Source organism: Thermoascus crustaceus (genome assembly GCF_041956765.1).
Source record: "Thermoascus crustaceus strain CBS 181.67 unplaced genomic scaffold VTN00scaffold_11, whole genome shotgun sequence".
NCBI lineage: Eukaryota > Fungi > Ascomycota > Eurotiomycetes > Eurotiales > Thermoascaceae > Thermoascus > Thermoascus crustaceus.
Window position 1 is genome coordinate 271,063 of NW_027192537.1, and position 26,032 is coordinate 297,094.

General features: G+C 49.8%; 9 protein-coding genes across 9 annotated transcripts; 6 read left to right on the top strand and 3 right to left on the bottom strand.

Moving 5' to 3' along the window:
• Positions 1-308: 308 nt before the first annotated feature.
• VTN00DRAFT_2847 (uncharacterized protein) lies at positions 309-2,146 on the top strand (the record flags this gene model as incomplete). Its single annotated transcript, XM_069429102.1, has 3 exons — positions 309-858; positions 913-1,920; positions 1,986-2,146. The coding sequence occupies 3 exons, from the start codon at positions 309-311 to the stop codon at positions 2,144-2,146; spliced, it is 1,719 nt and encodes a 572-aa protein (XP_069283263.1).
• Positions 2,147-3,444: 1,298 nt separating this feature from the next.
• On the bottom strand, positions 3,445-4,032 carry VTN00DRAFT_2848 (uncharacterized protein; the record flags this gene model as incomplete). Its single annotated transcript, XM_069429103.1, has 4 exons — positions 3,445-3,497; positions 3,552-3,616; positions 3,678-3,736; positions 3,793-4,032. 4 exons carry the CDS (start codon positions 4,030-4,032, stop codon positions 3,445-3,447), a joined length of 417 nt encoding a protein of 138 aa, XP_069283264.1.
• A 458-nt stretch (positions 4,033-4,490) lies between these two features.
• Positions 4,491-6,157, top strand: VTN00DRAFT_2849 (uncharacterized protein; the record flags this gene model as incomplete). The annotated part of the gene is made up of 2 exons (XM_069429104.1): positions 4,491-5,124; positions 5,181-6,157. 2 exons carry the CDS (start codon positions 4,491-4,493, stop codon positions 6,155-6,157), a joined length of 1,611 nt encoding a protein of 536 aa, XP_069283265.1.
• A 1,899-nt stretch (positions 6,158-8,056) lies between these two features.
• On the top strand, positions 8,057-9,666 carry VTN00DRAFT_2850 (uncharacterized protein; the record flags this gene model as incomplete). Its single annotated transcript, XM_069429106.1, has 4 exons — positions 8,057-8,302; positions 8,430-8,920; positions 8,985-9,157; positions 9,224-9,666. 4 exons carry the CDS (start codon positions 8,057-8,059, stop codon positions 9,664-9,666), a joined length of 1,353 nt encoding a protein of 450 aa, XP_069283266.1.
• Positions 9,667-10,833: 1,167 nt separating this feature from the next.
• On the top strand, positions 10,834-12,497 carry VTN00DRAFT_2851 (uncharacterized protein; the record flags this gene model as incomplete). The annotated part of the gene is made up of 3 exons (XM_069429107.1): positions 10,834-10,885; positions 11,063-11,260; positions 11,323-12,497. 3 exons carry the CDS (start codon positions 10,834-10,836, stop codon positions 12,495-12,497), a joined length of 1,425 nt encoding a protein of 474 aa, XP_069283267.1.
• Positions 12,498-13,241: 744 nt separating this feature from the next.
• VTN00DRAFT_2852 (uncharacterized protein) lies at positions 13,242-14,694 on the bottom strand (the record flags this gene model as incomplete). The annotated part of the gene is made up of 5 exons (XM_069429108.1): positions 13,242-13,760; positions 13,836-14,325; positions 14,384-14,459; positions 14,521-14,570; positions 14,630-14,694. The coding sequence occupies 5 exons, from the start codon at positions 14,692-14,694 to the stop codon at positions 13,242-13,244; spliced, it is 1,200 nt and encodes a 399-aa protein (XP_069283268.1).
• Positions 14,695-15,114: 420 nt separating this feature from the next.
• Positions 15,115-18,287, top strand: VTN00DRAFT_2853 (uncharacterized protein; the record flags this gene model as incomplete). The annotated part of the gene is made up of 4 exons (XM_069429109.1): positions 15,115-15,134; positions 15,201-15,343; positions 15,401-17,629; positions 17,725-18,287. The coding sequence occupies 4 exons, from the start codon at positions 15,115-15,117 to the stop codon at positions 18,285-18,287; spliced, it is 2,955 nt and encodes a 984-aa protein (XP_069283269.1).
• Positions 18,288-18,630: 343 nt separating this feature from the next.
• VTN00DRAFT_2854 (uncharacterized protein) lies at positions 18,631-19,311 on the bottom strand (the record flags this gene model as incomplete). Its single annotated transcript, XM_069429110.1, has 2 exons — positions 18,631-19,004; positions 19,071-19,311. 2 exons carry the CDS (start codon positions 19,309-19,311, stop codon positions 18,631-18,633), a joined length of 615 nt encoding a protein of 204 aa, XP_069283270.1.
• Positions 19,312-21,664: 2,353 nt separating this feature from the next.
• Positions 21,665-24,675, top strand: VTN00DRAFT_2855 (uncharacterized protein; the record flags this gene model as incomplete). The annotated part of the gene is made up of 8 exons (XM_069429111.1): positions 21,665-21,719; positions 21,794-21,838; positions 21,898-22,425; positions 22,495-22,836; positions 22,893-23,174; positions 23,233-23,786; positions 23,843-24,303; positions 24,360-24,675. 8 exons carry the CDS (start codon positions 21,665-21,667, stop codon positions 24,673-24,675), a joined length of 2,583 nt encoding a protein of 860 aa, XP_069283271.1.
• Positions 24,676-26,032: the final 1,357 nt, after the last annotated feature.

Here is a 26,032-nt window from a genome sequence, read left to right on the forward strand (position 1 = left end):
AGCGTACCCAGCGGGTTGCACAAAGACCAGCTGGGCAAGGTCGTCGCGCTTTTCCTTTCTTGGCCGCCCATCCACGGAGCTGGTCATGTGATCTGCTTGTTGTCGCGAGGATGGATGACGAAAGGCTGGACTTGGACTGTATGACAGCGGCGGAGGGCTTGAGACAACTCGCTTCCACCAGCCATTGAGCATAGAGTATCGTTTCTTTATCCTTTTTGTGTGTTTTGATCAGCCATTGCCTCCCCAGTGATTACTAGTAGTTATCTTGCTTTTATGTGACGTGTACACGGGCAGCCGGCTTCACAGACATGGCGGTCCTGTGGCCATCCCTTGTATGGACCATATATGCAGTTGTGGTCGCCTTCTTGATTCTACTGGCTTCAATTTTCATCTATGTTTATCAGACTCCTCGAGATCGCTCTCCATCTGTAACTCTTGTCTGCATCTTCACAATCACAGCCCTACTGGCAACGGTCCTGCTGCTGCCTGTCGATGTTGCTCTGGTATCGTCAACGGTCTCGTCCGAATTGGGTCGACGGAAGGACTGGGCTACCCAGAATAAAGTCGACAAGATCGTCTTCTCGTTGACGGTTGTATACTATTTGCTTTATTCCTTAGACGCTCTCCTCTGCTTGCTTGTGGTTCCATTTACATATTTTTGGTATGAGGAGTATGACGAAGTCGCAACTCTTCAAGGCGAGCAGACAGTTTGTCAACGTCTCTGGAGCGCGCTCAAGTACACTTTCGTCTTCATCGCAATTGTCGTTGTTTTGTTCCTTGTGGGGTTCTTCGTCCCAGTTTCCAAGAATGGCAATGGCCAGGATCTCGACTTCTTCCGGAGATTGCTTACAGAAAACCGTAAGAGCTTGAGAGCCGTTTGATTGAATAAGACTGACCAACTATCTGTTACAGATGGCGAGCGCGCCCTCACCTTCGCGCTTGGCTCGCTGATAACCGTTGGAATATGTATTTACGTACTATATACGTCTTCAGGTCTCGCCATACTTCCAATCAGCCTCATAAAGACTGCACCCTCAATCTCAAGTCCGACATTGAAAGCCAGCATGGCATCGCAGTTGGAATCGAACCGTGAGCGACAACGTCAGTTGGAAGGTCGCTGCGGAGGAAACCCGGATCTCCTGTCGTCCAAAGACCGCCGGGAGCTAGATGCTCTTGTCCGGGAAGAAAGAACGCTAAGACGACGGCAACGCCTTATCGAGGAGGCTCAAGAAGAGCGGCGAAGCTGGATTATGAAACTTTGGTGCAAGACCGAAGTGGTCTTTCGCCCTTTCAAGCTCATAGGCGGCTTTATTCTGCTTCTAGTTGCGTTGCTGACATGGGCGTCCATGCTTCTTACAACAATTGACAAGGCGAAAAACTCCATCTGCAAGCAGCACTGTGGATATATCCTAGGCAAAATTAATTTTTTCAACCCGATCAACTGGATATTTGTCCGAAGTGCCGAGGTCTTCCCGGTTGACTATATCATCTTCACCTTACTCGTGCTGCTGTTCTTCAGCAGCTCTGTCGTCGGGATCGCAGTGATTGGTATTCGATTCTTATGGGTCAGGATTTTCCAGATTAGAAAGCGTCACACCTCTCCGCAGGCTTTGCTCATTGCGACAGTGATGCTGACATTAATAACGCTCGCGCTCAATTATTCGATCTCAATGATTGTCGCACCGCAGTACGCGACGTTCGGGCCGCAGACATTTTGTGATCGTACTCCCATGCTTCCTGGAGGGCAACCAGATTGTGCTAGTAACAAGAACCTAATTAAGCCCTGCTCTGAGCTAGCTGATAATCCAGCTGCGAAAGCAGTCTGCACGCCAAGTGTCTTAAGCACATTCCTCAACCGCGTGACCATGAACTTCCCATTTTTCGGAATCCTCTTCTTTTGGGCTCAATTTGTATTCCTTGGTAAGATTTACTCAGATAATGTTCTCTTGTAGAACTGAAATACTGATCCGATTACCCTTTGTTAGGTGTTTACCTTATTGTCTTCCTCACGATGCTCTTCCGCACACCGAAACTGGATGAACGTCAGATCGATGAAGATGCTGAAGAGGCTGAAGAAGAAAGCTTGCTGGCCAGCAGAGGAAGAGGCTTCAACGGCGACCTGGCAAGACATCACCGGTCGACCTAGCAGGCAAAATGGTGGCGGCTCCGTAGGCGCAGGAATTCGGAACAAGTGAGATTACCGGTACTCCAAAGAGGAGTCGTGATATTTTTCAGACATTTTGCTTCAGTAAAGCCCTTCGCTCTTTGGGCTGTACTTCCACCATTATTCTATACTCTCCAGCTTCCGTTATGACACTTGACTATCAGCGTCGTTTCTTATGAGGATTTCCATTGATGATTTGGAAATGTCTCGATATTTACGATGCAGACGATGGAGTCACTTAGTCTGTAGAATAACAGGTTACTGCCTATAGTATGTAGTCTTTGGCTTTCCCCTCCCCTTTTAACAATTCTTATCTGCAGTTGGTAAACACGTCTGATCCATCTAATGGTTTGGATAACGGAGCTTTTTTTATTCAAATTGGAATGTTTCAGATCTAACCCGTAGTTGGGATTTATATAGGATAGTGAAAAAGTGCACCTGCCAGGGTCCAACATCGCCTCTGAGTTTGTTATATCTAGATAAATTGTTTAATATGATAAACAATGTGTTTATCCACTTATAAAATCTGACTTTCGGCTGTCTCTGCCGTCCCAGCCGCCATCTTTGCCCATATACATTCCCCACCAGCAGCATACACAGAAGAACACACCAAGTTGGCAATCAAGGTACTTAGTTGTTGCGATATCATTAAATACGCAACAAAAATCCGGTCCTGAATCGCTCCTTGGGGCTTGATCCCTCTTTATCCGCTGAAGGAAAATGAGGGCATGAAGGGGAAAAGGCAAAGCAGAGACCTCAGCATATGTCGTCAGTAGACACAGATGGCGGGTGTGATGTTTTCAGCACAAGCAGTTGAAAGATCAGGCAAATACGATTCACATATCGACGAGACAGGTCTACTTCGCCGAGTTTTGACGGTTTTGGTAGTCGATCTCCTATCCTTTAGTTCCTGACATGCAATGGCGACTTCGTCCAACTCATTGGTGTTCAGCTTATCGGGTATCCTTAGAAGCGATTCGGGCGGTCCTCTTGTTATCGGACGGCGAAGTGCTGCCTGTTTCATCACTCTTGCCATTTCCGTCTGCATCCGAGGGCCTATTTTCCATGATCGAAAATGGAGAGCTAAGAATGTACTGCGTATGACATGTTAGAGAAACAGCATTGCACGGTATCTGAATCCCCGCGCAATTAGGTGCCAGCTATCGCTTCTTCGTTAGCGAAGCTACTAAGAGAACAACTCCCTATGGCGCTCTGTAGAACGGACTGACCCATGCATCACACATTGACTTCACAACTTCAGCACAAGAGGCCCACTTGCTTCAATCATTGAGCAATGCAAGAGCGCTTTCAAAAGCTTTAACAACATTTGCATCTGTGGTGTTCAACATCAGTATCAAGGTCTGCTTTGAGAGTCCATCAGACATACAATGCTTTCTTTTGTCCTCCAACTTCTTCTCGGAGTTCTGCACATGCTGCATACGTGTCTTGAATCTATAGGAGCAATTAGCCGCTACGTCCTTCGGTCGAGCCAGAGGGCTCAGTAATCTTCAACCTCTTAAAAGCCCGATCCTCATCGCGAGCTACTGTAACCTGAGACCATGCCATGAATACCTGGCCGAAATGTCAATAAACTTCATTCCGTGAAATCGGAGGTGTGTGTAGAATACCCCGAGGAGCTGCGCCGTTTGCTCTTGCAAGCCCTGTTCAGTTCGAGCATGTGCTTCCATGGCTTCGACAAACTTCTCCTGGAGCTGCTCCCAGTTGCAGCTCTCGAGATTCTGCACAACATCGGGACATTGAGAAATATCATCCGCTGTCGGAGAGAATTTATCCACGATTTCTGGATCTGTATCTTGGTCTGGTGTTTGACTCCCTTCCTCGAGGATCGAATTAGGTGCTTCCTCCATGCTTGTTTCCCCTGAAGCTCAGGCGTCCAATAGTCCCTCGGAGTGAGTTAAAAATTCCAGCATGTAAGATATTCCAGGTCCGCGTGGTTAAGGTTGGGTGTAGCTCACCGCGAAAACCAGTCAGGTGACGTTATCAGCAGGCAATCAGTCCACACGGTGCAGGTGACAGCCTGATGACTCTGGCAGAAAATCGCATGGCAAACATGCTCCTCGTCACCTTCACTGTATCGCAACCCAGCAACTCTCTTTTGGATACTCTCGCATATTAAGTGGCCCTTAAATGCAGTCTTTCATTGAGTCATGAAGACTTCCCATTATCTTCCAAGTTGTCTTGCTGAGTTGCACGGTCCTCTTACCCGACAGCTTCAAACCGCTTTCGGACCGCCAAAAGAGGATCATGGGAGCGAGGTGTCACTCTCCAGTCATACCTTGTTAACGACATATACACGCCATTTGAGATGAGCTGTCACGTATGCTCTCGTTCCTCCAGCTCGCGGCTGCCGTTCTACTGTTCCACGTGTGCCCGTAACCAGCTCTACCAGCTACGAGTTGACAATGCCCGGGTGTTGCTAGAGAAAGAGGCTATCGGGCGTCAGATCGAAACTGCAGTGGTCAGTGAGAATGACCATCGTAAATGGGGCCCGGATGATGAGAGTTCTGCACAACAGGAACAGAGAAGTTCCAGTCGCCTGGCCCTCCAGGTCGCTCACACCAAAGAAGCACAGTCGTCGGCGCGGACAAAAGCAATCCTCGACCACATCGAGCTCTTGAAGAGCGAAATAAAAGAGAAAAAAAGCGACATTGTCCGCCGCAAGGCTGTCCTAGCTCAGCGGCATTCTGATGCCGAGTCCGCGAACTATCAACTCCCGGAGCGGCGATCTGCGATGTTGACCAGCATCCAGAACAGCACCAAGAGGACGGAACACCTATGGCACGCCTTGCACAACAAGACCGCCGAGTCCAGGATATTCCTCTGCAGAGAAGCTGCGAACCTCTACGGGCTGCGACAGAAGGTCAGGAAGAAGAACGGCGAAACTAGGGAGAGCTATGTAATCGGCGGTGTGACTATAGCAGATCTTAGGGATATGAATAGTGAGTGATGCGACTTGCTTCCATTGTCTTTATCTGATATGTTAATGTTGATTTAGGTGCTACCCCCGCCCAGATTTCCACTGCCTTCTCTAATATTGCCCATCTTCTTGTTCTCGTCTCTCACTACCTCTCCTTGAGACTTCCTGCAGAGATAACGCTTCCTCACCGGAACTATCCCTTACCTACCATATTTACACCTGCCGCGTCTTATCTTTCGAGAGATGTGCCATTTCCTGGGATGTCTCCCTCCCAGTCACTATCAAATAGTCCGACGGCGTCGCGGACAGTGGATCCCCGCCCATACCCACGCCCCAGGCCCCTTTTTATCGATAAGAGTCTTTTGAAACTGGTTAAAGAGGACCCAGCAGCCTATGCCCTTTTCTTAGAAGGTGCCAGTTTGTTGGCTTGGAATGTGTCTTGGCTGTGCCGGACTCAGGGATTGAATATCGGATCGGACTCGTGGGAAGACGTCTGTGATATTGGGAAGAACATGTGGCAGCTGCTTGTCGCGCCTCCTGCCCAGCCTTCGACTGTGATGAGGGTTTTCTCTGGCCGTGATGCACAATCAAAGCTCAAGGCCACCAAGGATTCTCCGAGGACTACAATCCAGCGAACAAAATCATTCCCCATGCTTGGCCACTATTCCCACGGCACATCGCATTCATTTCTTGGAGCAGCGGAGGGCACAGAGTTCATGCGATCATGGAAACTACCAAGTCCGATGAAGATTGTTGACAAGTTGAAGTCCACCCTACTTGGGGAGATCGCCAGCGCAGAGTGGGAGCTCCTAGAGAAGGAATGGGACGACGAAGGTCAAGAGCAGCCTCAACCAACTATACAAGAGCATATGGTTCTCGTTGGGCCAAGAACCGAGGTTAAGGGTGAGTCGGTTGAAGATGATACTAGGAGCACTGTGACGGCCAGAACGGTGCAGCAGGACAATGAGAGTGAAGCCCCAGAAGTTACGATGCCACAGCCAAGTTCTGGCCGACCAAAAGGTACCAGTGGCTGGACGAAACTCAAGAGCAGATAAAACGCCGGCTGTATGTTCTCGTGGAATATTCTCCTCAATCTGCCAGTGGCGCACTGGTTTATTATGCTGGCCATTTGCCAGTAGAAGTTCTAGATCGTTTAAGCCACCACATCCTCGCAGCCAGTGGTCCATCACGCCAATATCTCCAATGGAGACATTACGGAAGGTCTTGCGAGGTTTGATTGGCTCAAGATCCTCTGTATCGAGGCGTACCACGACGCGATAGGCGCCAAGTGCCCGAACTCAGCGCTACGATGGACTTACTCAGAGCCCCCATGTTACATGCGCTCTATGCGATTCTCTTATCTCTATCCCGCACGACAGGCGATTTATCTCAGCAGTGGATTATGAATAGAAAAACAAGAGAACCGAGAGCTCGCTTTCGGTGGGATGTTCTGCCGAGTCTTTGAATACAGAAAGGAGCCGTTCTGATACATGCGCTAGAATGCTTGATTCCCAGTCGTAATGTAAGGTACTACATCACCATGTTATCACCATGTCTCTGGCAGATTCGAGAATTCAAGGCTTCTCAGAGAGCATCTATACAATTATGATCGAAGATTGGACGGCTACGACCAGTCAGCCGTCCAAAAGTCGGCTCCTGTCATAATTATCAGAAATATCAAGCAGCTCTGCTGGAAATAATACCCCGACTTTGGCGTTTAAAACAAAGTGCGTAAATGGGAAAAGCAGCCTTTTTCGACCCAGAACAGGTCAGCCAGCGATGCTCCGGAACTGGAGTATCACCCTGCTGCGAGGCTCACAATGGAGATGCTCTATGTATAGCGAGACACGCCACTAATAATAACCATTTTTGGCTAGAATAACTCCCAGTCCGGTATGGTTGTTATCCTCCACTTTTTAAGGGGAAACCCCCGGGTCTCTTCGCCAAGGCGCGATGTCCAAATTAAAAAGTTAGCCATGATTGCGAGTGGAGACGACACGAGGCAGGACGCAGGTACGCATGGTGCTCAGAAGTTCCAAGAAAGAGGCCGAGAGAAACGGAGCAGGCGGGTCGCGCTTTTTAGGACCTCACTGGAGGAATTCCCCGAGTACGAAGGACTACTCCGCACTAGTGAAAGACTCAAAGAGGTCTCCAAGACATCGCGCTTAAAAAAAAGGTCTTTGATTCAGATGAGCCTTAAGGATCCGACCGTGTCACTCCAAAGAGGAGCGTCTAACTGCATGTCATGGCAACGGTGATTCCTGCTCCGCACTCCTCTGATAGTGCCATACTAGCAGGGATGAACCCTACGGCCGCACATCTATACCGTACAAACCACAATGGCGCTGCGGCCATGGCGATCAAGTTCACCTAGTGAAGGGGGCAGTCCCCGGGTCTGTTCTGGCTGTTCTTGGGGAGTCCTTGGCAGCTCTTGGAAAGCCTCGGGGCTTCTATAGAGTTTTCAGGGGCCCGAACGATGCTTGCAGTCTACTCCTAGGATTCTGGCCACCTAGGTAGGTAGATAAAGTCCGTTACAGCTCCATATTGTTGGAGGCCGTCCTAGTGGCATCGTACGTTCAGGATCGCGTTGGAGGCAGTCAGGAAATGCATATTTCTCTCGTCTCTACTTGGTAAAACTATTCGATTTGCCCGACCTCCTGTCGCTCTTTTCATAAATCCACGACCTATTCGCTCCCTATTCACAGTCGGTCGCTTTTATTCACTCAGTCATTCTGTGCATATTCACCTAGCAGGTATATATCTCCACTTCCTATCCCATTGTGTTCTATTCTTGCATATGATAGTCTGTTTTACACGCTATACCGCACAACGAATTACCCAGTATCTGTTTTTGTCCATGCGGGCTGCAACACGCCGATGCCTCAGCGTTCAGTTTTGATTTAAATCTAATTTTCTGGCAGGTCCAGTTATTCTCCCAGGCCTACTTGAGCATCATGCATTTACCTGTTGCATTTGGCATTGTGCTTAGCGCCTCCATTTCGAGCGTCGCCGCTCAAGGTTGCCCCAATGCTTTCAATCTCGCGGGAAATTGGTATTGCTCTGCCGTCAAGTCAATGGCCTTTACCGACTTTAATTTTGCCGGTATCTACAACGAGATAACGGGCATGGATAGCAGTACTGGCACCTGCACATCTACTCCGAAACAGTATTCGGGACCGCTCGCTCCATTGAATGGGGAGGTATGCACCGCGCTCTCCTTCGTCTACCAATATCTAAACGCTCAGACCTAAATAGCGGGGAATAAAAAGGCCTGGGCTGGGAAACAGTTTGTCAGAAGGCTGACTGAAATGAATCTCGAAACTCCAGGTCTCTTGGCATTTCCGTGGCCCTCTTGCTTTGAAGCAGTTTGCCTTCTATACTCCCGGCTCCGGTTCTTCTCAGAAGCGCGAAGTCAAGTCGAACTTTCATCGGCGCCGACATGACCATCACCATTTGCACAGCCGCAGCTACGAGACTTCTGAGACCCAGGAGCAAAAACGCGCTGTCGGCGACGTTGTCACAGCGACCATCAATGGCCAGGTCGTACAATGGGTCAACACATGGGATGGCGGTGCTGGCAGTGGTTCTGATGCTGTTGCAGTCCCTCCCGCCATCCCTGCCGCCATCGAAGTGGATGAAAATTCTCATCCCTCTATCAGATCTCGTGTAGACTCTCCTGCAGAAACTGCCGGTGCTTCTGCCAGCACTAGTGGAACAAGCTGGTCCCGCCAGGCCTACTATAATGCTCAATCTGGCGAGTCTTACGGTCTAACATTCCTCAACCACAACGGTGGCCAGGGCTCTGGCGTCTTCGATCAGTAAGTTTGAAATTCTCGCGTTCCATGGTTTTTGTAACGTGCCTGTCCACTGACTGATTCTTAGCGTTTTCGGTAACTCTCTCTCTTATGCGTCTTCTGATGGCTGCAGCGGATCGTCGTACCCTCAAATCCTCGAGGACAAGATGCTTCCCGACAACACCGAAATTGTTATCATGACTGATAAGGAGTGCACTGATGGTTCATGCGGTACTGTTCGCCCTGGCACTGTTGCCTTCCGTGAGTCATCTCTTTCTAAATGGGGCAATTTGAAGGAAACCATGTTGACGGCTAACTTCGCCGCAGATGGCTTCGACGGTGCCAGTAAGGTCTTCCTTGTGGAGTTTTCCATGCCCATGACCGGCAAAAGGGGCTTTAACATGGACATGCCGGCCGCCTGGATCTTGAATGCGCAGATCCCCCGCACTCTTCAGTACGGCAAACCCGAGTGCTCGTGCTGGAAGAGCGGCTGCGGCGAATGGGACATCCACGAAATCCTCGACTCTGGAAACACGCGGGGTAAATCCACCATACATGGAAACGTCTCTGGTGGTAGCAGCCACTTCTTTGATCGCCCGGTCGACAAGACGATGAAGATGGCAATTGTTTTCAATGGCGACAGCAGTTCCGGGCATATCAAGGTGCTGCCGGATGACATGAATTTCGACACTGTTCTCGATGGTGCTACTGTGTCTGGTTTCTGCTCAGAATCTTCTGAAATAGGCTCTGTTTTCCGTCTAGCTTCCTAGAAATGTCAATATCCGCAGGGCATGGCGCGCATTGGAATAGCCGGTACGACTACTGTGTAGAACGACTAAAAGATACCTAAGGTGGTGATGCGATCGGGTCCTCGCTTGACTTGGGAGGTGGTCCGCAGCAAAGTACAAGTTACCACGGGCTCCTGGCTTGCTTTTGGATAATGTGTTAACACGAAATACTTTCTTATCTTGTCTGTCGGTTCTTTTGCCTGCAACATAAGTGAGTCTATCGGGCATTTCCTTTGAGTATGTCGCCTTTTATTTTGTTTTCTTTTCTTTCCCCCCTCTTTTGTACATCAGTGCTTTTGTACCGGCATATAACAGGCTGTTCATGTAGAAAAGTGCCTGGGGAACACCCCGATACACGTTTGGCACCTCTGCTTTGGTAATCTCAGCATCTGAGTATGTTACTTTCTGAGAGGTCTTTTCCAGGGACTTGTCTATCAGTCGAAGTGGGTTGATCTGGACTGAGCTATTTCTGGCACTATCTGATAGGAACTCTTTATCCGCTCCGAAGCGGTTTAAATTAGAAACTGACCCGTGTCGATGCATGTAAGATCGACGTAGTACCTCTTTCAGTTGATTGGCATTACATACTGTCAACACAGGCTGATGCTGTGGAAACATGTTGATGCACTCGGGTATAGGTTCTTTCCCAAGCCTGAAGCCTGTGAAGCACCCGTGAACACAAATAGCAACCTTGATGTTGTGGTGGTACTCTCTTGTAGTTGACTAATGATTGGGATAGGGACGCGATAGATCCGCGTCCGTTACGAGCGCCAAGTCGACCGGCGAATGACCGCATCCGGCTGTCAAGAGACAGTCCGTCTGGACTCTTCCACCACCGAGGAGCATACGCAGTACACTCCACAACTCCGCTTTCCAACATCAGCCTTGTCACATTGGGTTTCATGCCCTCGCCACATAGCAAATTCACCAACTTATCAAAGGCTTGGCTATAGCTCTCTCTGCAACGGTTTGCTTTCCGTATTCCCGCCCCCGGTCCCTAGCGGCATTCCCGGCCACAGAAGGTATTCTGTCATCTTTACAAAGAACAATAGCAACAAGACTGTTCGCTGCGGACGGGCTGTGCGGTTGCAGTAATACCGGGGGTTGGGCCATGGATGTGGAGAGAATACAGGGCTACCTGACGTTGAGATGGCTGTGAACGGGGTTGACAGGCGACAAGATGTTAGCATAGGAGCATCTGGTAAGACCCAGCTTCAGTTGTCCATTGCTTTCTTCACAGTATCCGCATATTGTTCCGGAAACACCATTTTTCGGATACGAAGCCGACGCCTGTGATTGCTGAGATAGTCGACCCGCGGACTACTGGCAGTCTTGTTACTCTAGAACCAGTATGTGACTGAGCTGTTATCCTTCGCAGGCTTCGAACGCAACATCCAAGCATTGTCGGATATCCCACTTGCCATCCTAAGAGCAGAGCTTGTGCGGCGGGCTGAAGCCGAAGATGGCGATGCAGACGGTAACGATGGGTCGACTTGCGGCTCGACCAAACGAGGTTCTTACAATACCCCGTTGCATGTCATAGCAATATTTCTCATTTTTGGACTGAGCATTTTAGGTGGGCTGCTCCTTTGCCCCGTCTAATATTAGTATCGGACGAGTTAATCAGTTTTCTGTTAGCATGCTCCTTCCCAATTATCGCGCGTCGATTTCCACGCCTCCCGATACCGCGTCGCTTCCTCTTCCTCTCTAGACACTTCGGAACCGGGGTCTTAATCGCGACAGCTTTCGTTCACCTACTTCCTACTGCATTTGTGTCCCTCACAGATCCATGCCTCCCCAGGTTCTGGAACAAGGGCTATCCGGCCATGGCGGGACTTGTAGCCATGCTTGCCGTCTTTGTCGTTGTCACCGTGGAGATGTTTTTCGCTATGAAAGGAGCGGGACATGTGCATGGAAGCGAATATGATAATCTCATCCTTAATGCCAAGGGCGGAAGCATGGATGAGGACAGACACATGGAGGACGAATATTCTCAACTGGGTGAACAGGGCGGTCAAAATATGATACGTCTTGGGAACATGCGAGATAATGGCCATTTAAGAACCAAGTCGCATGATATGGGCGCATCGTCGGAGAATTTGATCAATGGGTCTGGTACGGGATCTGCGGAAAGTCCAGACGAAAACAAGGATAACGATTTCGATCTCGAGGAGCTGGATCCGTACACAGACACAGAAACCTACCCCAGTGCTGGCAGACAGGAACGCCCCCCTTCTCGGCCCCGCGGCCGCAGACGCTCACATAGCCATGGTGAACACCGCCAGACCAGATCCGATGTCTTGCTCCAGAACCCACAGAAACAGCTCCTTCAGTGTCTTCTCCTTGAAGCTGGTATCCTCTTCCACAGCATCTTCATTGGAATGGCTCTCAGTGTTGCAACGGGGACGTCTTTCATTGTTCTTCTCGTCGCCATATCCTTCCACCAGACCTTCGAAGGCTTCGCGCTTGGGTCACGCATCGCCTCGCTGATCCCGGACCTGTTCTCTACGTCGTCAGCAAAACCATGGCTTATGTCCCTCGCGTACGGAACCACAACGCCGATTGGCCAGGTTATCGGTCTGGTCCTACATAACCTCTACGACCCGGCGAGCACGGTAGGTCTGCTCACGGTCGGTTTTACAAATGCTTTCAGCAGCGGGCTGCTGCTTTTTGCAGGCCTCGTGGAACTGTTGGCTGAAGATTTCCTCAGCGATTCGAGCTACGAGACACTCAGGGGTAGACGGCGGATCGAAGCGTGCGTGGCAGTCGCATGCGGAGCGCTGTTGATGGCGTTGGTCGGTGCTTTTGCGTAAAGCTGTGGATTTTGTTCTTGTTGATTTAAAAGTCCGCTTGATCGTTTGTGCGGTTGTACATATATATATGTATGCATGTAAATTCTGAGTCTTTCGCGACGACCTTTTCTTTTCTACGTGGAAACAGTCCAGCTTTCCAGTGGAGATACATCCTTAGTAGAGAACTTTTTTCGTGTCTTCTCATATTCTTATCTCACATCCCTCTAAAAGTACACCTGTCTTTCAGATATGTTGTGTAGAATCTACAGGCACAGTGGTTTGCAGATAAACTCGAAGAGAAGAAAATAAGAGGTGGGAGTGCATTCGTTAATGAAAACTGCTTAGAAAGTTGCACTGGGGGAAGAAAAGATTAGGATGGCCTCCCTTACCGGCAGAATACAATCTCACGGAAGCCTTGAATCCTAGAAATCATAGGTAATTGAGTGGAAGCGCGTCAACTATATATTAAAGTGTCCTGATAACATCTACCAAAAGTATATGGAATGCCGAACGGTCCTATGTTCATGTGAACCTTAGAAGTCTAAGACTCTTAAGACAAATGGCAGCTGTGATAGAAGGTACTGAAACAACACAGTGCTGACACCGTGCCGTATCATGCTCAAGTGGTATAAAACATCAGAATCGAGGCTTCTATCAATCGGTCATATCTACCGCGTAATTGCATCATATCTGTTCTTCACATCGGCCGTCGGAGAAGAGTAGCAAATCCCATTGCCGAAAGGGAGCAGAACGGTCCTTCGTTCATCATTGCAGCGACTCAACCACCATGGCGCTAGCACCGCCTCCACCATTGCAGATGCCGACACAGCCGAGTCTGCCCTGCTTCGCCTTCAAAACGCTCAGCAGGGTTGTGAGAATGCGGGCACCACTAGCACCGAGAGGGTGGCCAATGGCGACGGCACCACCGTGAAGATTGACCTTGTCCTCGGAGAGACCGAGTAACTTCATGTTCGCAAGGGCGACAACACTGAAAGCCTCGTTGATTTCAAATGCATCGATAGAGTCCTGGGTCACGCCGGCATGCTTGAGAGCCTTGGGAATGGCGAGAGATGGGGCGGTGGTGAACTTGTTGGGTGCATGAGCTGCATCTCCCCAGCCGAGGATTTTAGCGATTGGTTTGAGGTTAAGCTCCTTCAGCTTAGCCTCAGAGACGAGAACAACGGCTGCAGCACCATCATTCAATGGCGACGAGTTAGGTGCCGTAACCGTGCCCGAGCCAGGAATGAAGGCTGGCTTCATAGCTCGAAGCTTTTCAGGGTTAAGCTATCGAGGGAATGTATCAGCTCATCTCTCCATATGGCAGAGTCAAGAGACAAAACGAGGGCGATGCATGCTTACGTTCTTTGGCTCTTCGTCCTGCGACACCGTCATACCTGGCTTGCCCCTGAAGCCGGGTATCTCAATAGGCGCAATCTCCGTAAAGAGACCGTTTTTCTGGGCAGCTTGGGCCCGTTCATAAGTACGAATTGCGTAGTCATCTTGCTGCTCACGAGTGAAGCCATGATCCTGAGCACATTCCTCTGCCTGTAGACCCATGAGTTCCTTCTTTCCGTAGGCGTCTGTCAGGCCATCCTTCATGATACCGTCCACCAGGTTCTGGTGGCCATACTTGGCACCCGTGCGCAGGTTAGGAAGATAATGGGGCGTGTTCGACATGGATTCCGTGCCACCGGCCACGACGATGTCAGCGTTACCGGTCATGATCGTCTGCGCTCCCAGAATGATTGCTTTCAAGCCAGAAGCGCAGACCTTGTTAACAGTAGTGCACACAGTGGATTCCTCGAGACCAGCGCCGAGGGCGCATTGTCTCGCGGGGTTCTGTCCGACACTGATAACAGATGTAAGCACTAAGCCTGTCAGACCAGAGAAGCAAACGGGAAACTCACTTTGCTGACAGGACGTTTCCAAAGAAGACCTCCTGGACATCAGCCGGCTTGATTCCCTCAGCCCGCTCAATAGCAGCTAACAGAAAATTAGCATGCGTCCGTCTGTGCTAGACTGTCGTGACGAAGGGTCTTCGTGCCTTTAATCGCATGAGCACCAAGCTGCGTAGCGGAGAGACTCGAAAGGGAGCTGTTTGAGTAGTGGTCAGGACCATTGCATGGAAACTGCAAGACTCGGAAAATCCTTACCCCAAGAACGAGCCCACTGGCGTGCGGGCGGAAGAGACAATGTAGACTGGAGGAAGAGAAGACATGCTGGCTTCAATTGGCGAATAGGGGGGTCAGGCAGCAACGATCTGAAGGGTCAGACAGGAAGGCAGGCTTGACGACCAAAAGCGAACGACTTACAGACTCTCAGAGACGAGGAAACTGATCTGAAGAACTGCTTATCTAAGGGAGGGCTCGACAAGAAGGGAAAAAAACGCCTGTCGAGGCCTTTGCGCTGTTGAAATAGTTCCAGGCGGTGGGATGTTGGGGGGCGGTCTGAACCCCAAGGAGAAAACTACGGGACAATTCAGCTAGAGCTTGGACCACAGCGCGGGCGGTGGGACTCGGTCAGCTCCGCGTATTCGCCGCGTAGGATCAAAGAACTTCACGCAGCTCCAACAGAGATGCGCCAGCTGCCCCAAGACTGGTGACCATCCCGCCACGGCTGCAGATCTCTACACGGCGCCATGGACGACCTATATGATGAGTATGCTCCCCAGATTTTCCTCTTTTTACCACCATCAACGGTCTGCAGCTGACTTTGCAATCTCAGGTTTGGAAACTATATCGGAGAGGTTGAAGAGTCGGAGGAGGAAGCGCAGCATGGAGAAGTCAGGCCACAAATTTACGCATACGATGACGAGTCAGAGGAAGCAGAGGAGGAAGTCAACGAGCAACAGCTGATGGAAGTAGACGGTTAGTGCCCTGTCATCCAACAATGCCATCCGATTGTCGGTGCTGACGTCTCAACAGAGGGTCCTTCAAATGCTGTCGTCCTGCACGAAGACAAACAGTACTATCCCACCGCGCAGCAGGTCTATGGCGAAGAGGTCGAGACCTTGGTTCAAGAGGAAGATGCGCAACCCCTCTCTGAACCCATCATCGCCCCCGTACAGCAGAAGAAGTTCGCGGTTCAGGAGGCTGACCTGCCGCCTGTGTTTTACTCTCGCGAGTTCATGAGTGATCTGCTTAACTTTCCAGAGCAGATAAGGAATATTGCTCTTGTCGGCCATCTGCATCATGGCAAGACTGCCTTCATGGACATGTTGGTGATGCAGACCCACGACATCGCTGAACGGCTGGAAAAAAGAACAGGAAAGCGAAGAGATGAACAGCTTCGTTACACGGATGTACACTTTTTGGAGAGAGAGCGCGGTGTCTCCATTAAAGCAGCACCCATGAGCCTGGTTCTTCCGGGGACAAAGGGGAAGTCGTACCTGTTCAATATTCTCGACACTCCCGGGCATGTGAATTTTGTGGATGAAGTGGCTGCGTCCTTACGATTGGCCGACGGCGTTGTACTGGTCGTGGATGTTGTTGAAGGTGTCCAGGCGAACACGGAGCAGATCATCAAACACGCTGTGCTAGAAGACCTCCCTCTGACGCTCGTTGTGAACAAGATGGATAGACTGATCCTCGAGCTGAAGCTTCCACCAAATGACGCATACTTCAAACTGAAGCATGTGGTGGAAGAAGTCAATACCGTTATTGAGAAAGCCTTGCCTGGGCAAGGAGAAAAGAGACGCCTTAGCCCGGAGAAGGGAAATGTTGCTTTCGCATGTACCTCGATGGGCTGGTGCTTTACTTTGCAGTCTTTTGCTAGGATGTATGCTGAAACCTACCCTAAACTTGATTCAGCAGAGTTTGCAGTGCGGCTATGGGGTGATATTTTCTTCAATCCCAAGAGTCGGAAGTTTACACGGAAAGGAATGGAAGAGAGATCAAAACGGACGTTCGTCAACTTCGTCCTGGAGCCTATATATAAACTCTACTCTCACACGATCAGTGAGAGCCCGGACGACTTAAAGGAGACGCTAGCAACCCTGGGTATCCATTTGAAGCCTTCCCAACTTAAATCGGACGCAAAGGTGCTCCTTAACCTTGTCTGTGAGCAATTCTTTGGTCTGGCAACCGGGTTTGTGGACATGATGGTTCAGCACATCCCTTCTCCGGTAGAAGGGGCCCAGAAGAAGCTGGAAAGATACTACACAGGCCCTCTCGATACGAAGGTGGCCTCAGCTATGGCTGCTTGTGATCAGGACGGGCCTCTGGTTATACACGTCACGAAGCTTTTTAGCACCTCCGACGCTGCTAAATTCAATGCATTTGGGAGGATAATGAGTGGAACTGCTCGAGCGGGACAACAAGTTCGTGTCTTGGGTGAAGGCTATACTCCTGACGACGAGGAAGACATGGTCATCGCCACCATATCAGACACTTGGATTGCTGAGACTCGCTATAACATCCCAACCAGCGGCGTCCCAGCCGGAAATTGGGTGCTTCTTGGTGGTGTGGACAATTCCATAGTCAAGACTGCGACTCTCGTGCCGCTCAAATTCGAGGACGACGAAGATGCATATATCTTCAAGCCGATACGGCACATGACCGAGTCGGTGTTCAAGGTCGCTGTCGAGCCTATCAACCCGTCCGAACTTCCAAAGATGCTTGAGGGTCTGCGGAAGGTCAACAAGAGCTACCCGCTGATCTCGACGAAGGTTGAAGAGTCTGGTGAGCATGTGGTCCTGGGGACCGGCGAGCTTTACATGGACTGCGTTCTACATGATCTTCGCAGGCTCTACGCCGAGATGGAAATAAAGGTCTCGGACCCTGTCACAAGATTCTGTGAGACTGTTGTCGAAACCTCCGCAATCATGTGCTACGCAATTACGCCTAACAAAAAGAACAAGATTACTATGGTCGCAGAGCCCTTGGATGATGGTATCGCAGAAGATATCGAGAGCGGCCGTGTCAGCATCAAGGATCCTATCCGCAAAGTGGCCCAGTTCTTTGAAGAGAAGTATGACTGGGACAAATTGGCTGCCAGAAGCATATGGGCGTTTGGTCCCGACGAAATGGGGCCAAATATCCTTCAAGACGACACATTGCCGTCCCAGGTTGATAAAAAGCTTCTCGGAACAGTGAGGGATTCCATCACCCAAGGTTTTAGCTGGGGCACAAGGGAAGGCCCGCTATGTGAAGAGCGTAAGTTCACCGTTTTATTCAACATCAATGACTTCTGAAATCAACACTGGAGAAAGCGATTGTTGATATGGATTACACGACTAACTGGCCGGTAGCGATACGAAATACAAAATTCAGGCTTACAGACGTTTCTCTCGCCGATCAAGCTATATACAGGGGAGGGGGACAGATTATTCCAACAGCCCGCCGTGCTGTCTATTCCTCATTCCTAATGGCGTCCCCTCGCTTGATGGAACCCATCTACTCCTGCGCTATGACCGGACCTGCAGATGCTGTTGCATCGATCTATACTGTTCTCTCACGCAGAAGAGGACACGTCCTTTCCGACGGACCAATTGCTGGGACGCCTCTTTACGCTGTCCATGGATTGATTCCAGTAATTGACTCCTTCGGTTTCGAGACAGATCTTCGGATTCACACTCAAGGTCAAGCCACTGTCAGTCTAGTGTTCGACAAGTGGAGCGTCGTGCCCGGAGATCCGCTTGACCGTGAAGTCAAACTAAGGCCATTGGAGATGGCTAGTGCGATGGCAACTGCCAGGGATTTCGTGCTAAAGACAAGAAGAAGAAAAGGTTTGGCAGAAGATGTAACGGTCAGCAAATTTTTGGAACCGGAGCTTTGGAAGGGTCTCAAGGAGAGCGGCGTCCTGGAAGGATAAATAGATCATTCTGCTTCTGGCAGTTCAGCAGGGGGAGGTGGGAAGGGATGCAATGGCTTGGATCAAAGGGGCATTTCCCGCTTTCCATGTATTTGTAGTAATAGTCTGCGGATTCGTACGGGAAAAATGGGCATCCAGAGTTTCAACGGACTGCCCTATGGCGTTTAATCAACAAAGGGTGTCGTCACCATTTCCCATGACACTGGCCAGCAGCTTATGGCCTCCGAGATGATGTCGTGATATGACATATTCAAGCCATGCGTGTGGTCACTTGGGTTAAGAAACACAAGCGACTGAGATTGCTCAGATGAGCTCCTTCGTACAGAAACAGACGGATGCGCCATCATTGGCAGGTCTCCAACATCTTTCCGATAACACCCATCAAAGTTCCATTCTCCAATGCCGCAGCCACCCTCTCCTTGTCCGCTAACTGTTTGTTTACCTCCTCGGCCGTGCTATGAGTGCCTTCTTTGATGCGCACGTCAACACGGAACCGAGGTGGCAGCGACTGTTCGAGACGGACACGCACACCCAATCCTATGACAGTGGCCAAGCTACAGTGCGTGATTGTGGGCGTGATGAGAACCGTAACGGTTCGAAGAGGTGAATCGGGGTTGTTTGGCAGGGATGGCTTGATTGAAATGTCTGGAAGGGAGACAACGGCGAGTGACCCCAAGGATATGGGATGTTCTGGATCGGAAATCGTAGAGACAAGGTCTGGGTCCAGTCAGTCCAAATTGCTCACTTGAGTAGCATCATGAAGAGGGGAGGGCTATATCATACCATATATCTCTTGTTCATCAATCGGCTCTTCCATTAAGTTATCATCGTCGCTATCCGACTCGGCAGAAAAATAGGTGCTGACAGCGAGAGGATCGCTCAAGTGTGGGGGGGAGGGAAATGCGGGGGCAAATATCCCACCGTCATATACGCCAGGCTTGCGAGGGGGCGCCGGCCGTTGGCGGGTTGGGAGGTCTGCCTCATTCAGAATTGTTGGGTTGGAATTCTGTATTTCTGCAGCCATTGTAAGAAGATTAGAGTGTAGTGGTTCTTTACACCTTGTTACGGACAGAAATAGGAATGATAACTTAGGTAGGTATGATAAGCAGGCGCTTTATCCAACCTTCACTTTGGCGGGGACCCGCTGAGTCAGCACCCAAACTATTTGTCCTTGTGTCACGTGGCTGTGTAAGGTGGCGCTGACCATGCCTGGGGCTGATGGATCCATCATCTTTCCCCTGGGGAAGAGAAGCTGATGGGACGGAAAAGGATAATTGCTCGAGTTCTGCTCGTGGGATATTGTACAACTCGCTCCTTTCCAATGCAATCTGCAACGACCGACGTCTTCCGTGCATATTTATGCAGGTTTAGGCCGTAGGGTGTGCGCTCGGCTTGTGACCGCTCGTCTCCCCCCTCGATCTTCGTCAGGTAGCAGTAGCTACTACGTAGTATTGATGGTCCCTTTCCCCCGAAGACAAAAGCCCCTGAGTCAGGCTCGTTCGATCTCGTCCCGTCCCTCGGTACTTGTGTACAGTGTAGTTTATGTAGCAATATCGCACATCTCGCCATCCCACCCTGGAAACGTGAGGTCAACCTCCTGGAAAAGCCCACTTTTCGACCCATTCTTGTCTGAGCTTACAATAAAACTCAAGCTTTTGCCCGGGTCTGGGTATCCATCGCCGGAAACGTCTCGTCTCTGGCTTTTCCCCTCCCTAGCCCGACGTAGGACTCGAGAGGTCTCCCCATCACCGATCACAAGCAATCTTCGGCGCCCTGCACGCTGATGGCGCTATTGGACACTACAGGTGCTGCTGCAACAGTAATAGCAGACTCCTCTCCCAGTCCCTCTCCAAACAATAATAATAGCTTCCCTCCCCGTCCTGTCCTTTTGCACGGAGCCCACCCATCCGTCATTGTTCGTTTATCCCGCAGGTAGCCAACCGCCTCCACCCGCGGTGCTCTATCTGATCGATCCTCGCATAACCACCGTCACGGCGCATCGCCTGAACTGACTAGCATTCGCTGGCACAGCAGTAGTATTACAAGACGATCAGAGAGCTTCCGCTCTGATCGTCACATTGGGTGCGCACAGGTTGTTTATTTCTATACACGAGTCGCGTTGGTGGGCCCTCAACTCCCTTGATGCAGTCAGCACCCTACGTCTCCAGTATTCTTGGATGCTTGTTCGGGCTGCGCCGTGTTTTTGTCCTTGGGTCTCCGGGATCTACTGTCTACACCTTGCACTCTACGCTCGCCCCAGCGCCTCTCGGCATCACTGCCAGGTGACTGTCATTGAGGGTGCAGGTGCGCTGGTCCAGTTCATCTCATTCAATTAAAAGTTGCCGGAGAGGCATATCGTACTAACGGTCTTAATTCTTATACAGGTTAGAAGAAGCATCTACCGTTCCTTTCAAGTCGCGAGTTGAATCGCCGTGCCATCTTATGCTATCCTTTCACCTCTCCTTCACCTCACTTTCGATCTAAACGCCATTTACACGACCTTGATCCACGAATTACCGTTTATATTTTTTCCTCTGGGATATTAGAGAATAACCGCTGAGCCTGGTTACTGCACCGCTTACCTGCCTTGTGCTGTGTCTTGGATCTGCTTCACTCGAGGAAGCGCCCACCTTGGACTCGACATTCGCGCATCGGTACATTTCAATCTTCAACGCCTGATACTTGGATATCTGTCCCAATCGGGTTCTTTGGGGTTACAGCCTGTCCGTTCTTTATCCGGATGACTCGGTGATCTTTCCAATGTTCGAACGAAAGCGGCTCTATTCTGCGGTCCTACAGAGGAACATCTAGACCTTCGCCGCGCTTCATAGAACCTCGCGCCGACGGGCGGCTTGCTCGTGGTTCTATCTTCACCTCTTCGTTTTTCTTTGTGTACAAGCAGCAGATGTGCTATTTCGGTTTCCTAGTGAAAATTCTCCGGACCTTCCACGCGGCCGTGCGCTCTTAGCAGGAAACCTCGCGCTTCGTACGTGAGGTTGCGGCTTGCGCCGGACTCTTAATCGTTACCAGCATTGAGTCGACACATCCGTTACTGCGTTGTATACTGGCTATTCAGAGACTGTCAAATTTTACAACCTACTGCGTGCGGAAATACTGGATCCCTAGCGAATTTATATGGGGTCTATCACGGGTGGCACCGTATAAAAAGCGCTTATCGTTTTCAGAACTCGGGAGGGCTATTCAATTGTATCAATTGAAAGTCATACTATTCCCCGCAGATCCTCTCAAAAGAGGCGGGTCTCGCGAGTAGGAGGCAAGGGCACAATAGCATCACATGCTTGAGCTGCCGGCAATTCGTTTTCAAACCCCGCTGGTTTCCTCTCCTTAATATTAACGCCGACTCCTCAAACTGGATAATGCAGGGCTATTCTTTCACTCCGCCGACTGCTCCTCCAAGAGAGGGACATAAAAGTAAGATTCTTATAGCAAATCATTATCTCAGCGCGTTGTCCAGATTAAGGCTCAGGTGCTAATACTCGCCACAGATTATGTCTTCGTCGATGAACATAACAGGCATAAAAGACTAAAGGGTATGAAGTCCCTCGCCCTCAACTATTTGGCACTTTCGCTGAATACCATACCCTTGCAGTGATGCGAGCCTGTAATGGTTGTCGGAAACGGAAGATAAAATGTGACGCCGCTACGACGAACACATGGCCGTGCTCTGCATGCACGCGCTTGAAATTAGTCTGTGTTCCTCCAGCAATTGGTCAAGACGGCGACTTCAGCTCTGCCCGGCAAACGTCCGATGCGGATCTATCTGGGTCGGCGGATGCTTCAAATCCATCGGACACCTCACGTCACAATCTTCTTATACAGCAGACTTTTGAGGATGCCAATCCGCATGCTGTAGGGAGTATCGCGCCGTACAGCGGAGGAATTGGAATGTATTCACAATATGTTCCGTCTCACGCCCAACGCAACTTGTATAGTGAAGTTGCACCTCCGCAAATTGCTATCTCACAACATTCGTTTCCTCAACAACCCTTGTTTACAGCATCGACAGCTCAGCCACTGCCAAGTGCGGATAGTGGCGTGTTTGTTGAACAAGATCAGTCAACCGCGGAGAATCTCAGTGAGGCTCTTGGTGAACTTAAAATCGATGAGACTGGCATTGGTAAGTCTTTCTACAATCAGAGCGCGGACCTGGTGCTTGTTTGACAACGAGTGCTGAAAATAATCAAAGCACCATACATTAGGCAGCAAAAGAAAAGTATGGCCGAACCGGAAGCTCCTGTTCAGGATGATGTCGATGAGAAGCTTCCGCCTCTCAGTACAGGGGCAGGCTCAACAGTCCGTATTCCACCGGAGCTTATGCCCTCTCATGAGGAGGTTATGGATTACTTCAAGATATACTTCACCGATATACATCCTTATGTTCCCGTAGTTCATCGTTCTCATTTGTATAACCAATGGCAACATGATCCGGCGTCGATCTCTCCGCTTTTGCTCGAGGCCCTCTTTGCATGCGCAGGCAGAATGTCCGACGATCCAGCTCAGGGAGCTCAATGGCTTGCGCTGGCAAACAGTAAGCCACCGAAATTTTGGTTCTAAACTCTGTATACTGACCGCAATCTCCGACAGGGCACGAGCCAAGTTTCATGGATGTACCACGTCTAAGCACGATTCAAGCATTACTTTTACTACTAAAAGCCAGGGAATCTGCACCAAAGAAGGGTTACTATTATCGATCCTGGCAAACGGTGAAGACGATCGTCTCCATGGCCAAAGATCTGGAGCTCCACGAACATTACGGTATTCATGCGGAGGGCAAGCCTTGTGATCTTGATCCTGTTGAGTGTCTGGTACAAACACGGATCTGGCAGACACTCCTGGTTGTTGAAGTCATGGTTGGAGCACCTCAAGGTATGTATAGATAGACTGATCATGCAGCGATCTCCTTGCTTATATAACTGTTTTGCAGGGCGTTCAGATTTCGGTGTAGATCCTGAAACAGTCGATATGCGTTCAATACTGGATATCCCTGGTCTTGATCAGTTCGAGATAGACCGTTCGCGACAGTTTTCATATTTTGTTCGAAACGCGCATCATATCCGTATCATCGCTGATATTTATCACAAAATCAAGAGACAAAAGGACTGGGGTGCTGATCCTCGGTTAGTGGAGAATAACCCCTTGTTCACTGACTGGCTTCGGAATCTTCCACCGGATCTACAAGTGAATTACCCTGCGGATGGATCCCCTCCTTGGATACCTTCGCACTTTGTGGCCAACATGCATTCCCATTGTCATCTGGGAATCATAATGCTGCACCGACCACAGCTTCTTGCGTGCAAGTCCTTCGCAGCGGGAGGAGAATGGAAAACCCATATGGCTCTATGTTGTTCGTCTGCGAAAAGTCTATGCCGATTGCAAGAGGCAATTCTGCTTCGTTTCGGGTTATCAGGATTGCTTTACATGCAACGGGGCATCAACTTTACGATATATTGCATCTTGACATGCACGATGCTGCACCTGGTGAGTAACAGATACAAATCAGGCTTGACAAGACCTTTTTCTAACGTGTTATGTAGGTCGCAATAACATCTCCTGACCCGGAATTCCACTCGGACGCCCGCGAATACTTTACTCGGCACATGCGAATACTCGAACAATGCTCGTCTTCTTGGCCAATGCCGGAGATACAGGCGCAGATCGACGCGTTAAGACTGGCATTTTCTGCGGACATAAACCGTCCATTTGAACTCAAACCCACGTTTCCCTATGGGAGCCCCTCAGATTCATATCAACCGAGCCCACCGCTCGATACCCAATACAGTTCTCCCTTCGGTCAGGTTCCGGGCGCCAGCCAGAACACACTGGGGTTTAGCACGCAACCAATTACGCCACCGATATCTGCTACCACTGAGGATTCCAAGTCCGATTCTTCTCAATTACAGGCTCTAGGCATAATGCCACGTAGCCAGCCTTCCAATCAACAGCTTGGCGTTCCTTTAGTTGATGAGAATAGCTGGGATCCTACAAGAATTATCAAGTAAGATAGCTCCAAGAGAGAATCGTTCTCTGCGCGTTCGCTAACATGTTTCACAGCCAATGGGATATGGCATTTTCTGTTGCTCCTTCAAGTGCCACTACGAGCTCGCCTCCCATGCCCATGAGCAACACCACACAAGGAGTTTCAAACGCCATGACAACCCAGTACCCTTTGCAGTACGCGCCTACTGGAAAAATGGCACCCGTCACTCCAACGCAATCCATGCCCCAACCTGCTTTTGGTGCACATCATGTTTTGATAACGGCACGAGACTGGCAACAATCTGTTGCCAGTGTGTACGATCCTCAAGGTCTGAAACGGAGATGGAATTATTCAACAGACTTAGGGAATGCCTCCAAAAGACCGCGATAAAACGGTCAATATATTTGACGCGACCTAAATATCTGCTCGCGCAGATATCTTGAAGTATCGACTTGACGAAACAGCGATTCGACAGACTCATCGCCGCTACTTACATGTAACGATTTGCATATTTACTACCAGCATATTTGCGTCTGTTGTGTGTCTCTTCTTCGGCAAGTGTAACTGCACTTGCTAGAGGCCTCCTCTGTTGTAAGTGACCTTGGAGAGAGTTGGTCCTCACTTTTGCATGCTCCTCCCCTGTACTGTCCTTGTGATCCCCTTGAACAATATTCTTCTCTCAGCGTTACACTTTCTTGCTTCCTGGTGTTTCATCACCATTCAAGCACAGGCGGGTCTGCACACGACCGGATGACGATAGTGGGTTTTAAATAATACTCTTGCCGACTCTGGCATGATGTTTGGGTTCCTTTATGCTTGCGGACTTCAATGTATATTCAGGGATGACTTTGAACGGCAGCACTCATCTTTTTCCTTCTAAGGGCAGATTACGGTTGGGTAATGAGAAAAGTCGCCATAGGTTTGGTGTATACTAGTATCTGAAATTCTATAATTTATTATTGATATCCCCTTTGTTGATGATATGATTTTCTTCAAATTTGCAGTTGGATCACCTTTCACCTCCTTCTCTAGTAGAGTCGTCGGCCATAGCATTCTTGCAGACCTTGTAAGGCCCTTGTATCGCCAAAAAGAGAGAAAGTCCGATCCTAAGCCAAACAGTTCCAATCTCAAGCTCCGAGACCCGGCTGTATGCCTATGTGCAAGGGTAAAAGGGAGTTTTGAAAGAGAAACTTGCCAGTTACAGCTCCATAAGCAGAGAGAGTAACCAGCCATTTATTATTTATGACGTTTGTCTATGAAAGTATGACTAACGCCTGCTATTTTGCAGGAATTCAGCCGGACGTTCGGGCAAGTGCGGTTCTAGCTGATATAAGGGGGAGAAAGGGAGAGAGTAATATAAATTTACTCCCAACAACCCCCCTTCTGGGCACTTTATTGTTCCCAAGGTGCAAAAAGGTTTGAGAGAGTGCCTTGTCAAGAAATGCCTGAACTTCAACCCCGCCGGCTTATTCCAATTCTCTCTTCGCGGGAGCGGACAATTCTCGCTTTATCGCCCGGTAGCGGTTTCAACTCATCATTAGGGTCAAATGCATTGGTATTGGAACTGTTGTTGATAGCAGCAGCATTTTGGCCGTCGCTCTCAGCACTTTGACGAAGGCGCGTGTCTTCAAAAGCGGCCAGGTCCTCGGAAGTTATTGTAATTGCGGTGGGTTTGCGGCGAAGCATGTTGGGACTTTAAAAAAAAAGGAATTAGGCTTGCTTTTTTTATTGAAGGAGAAAGATTCCA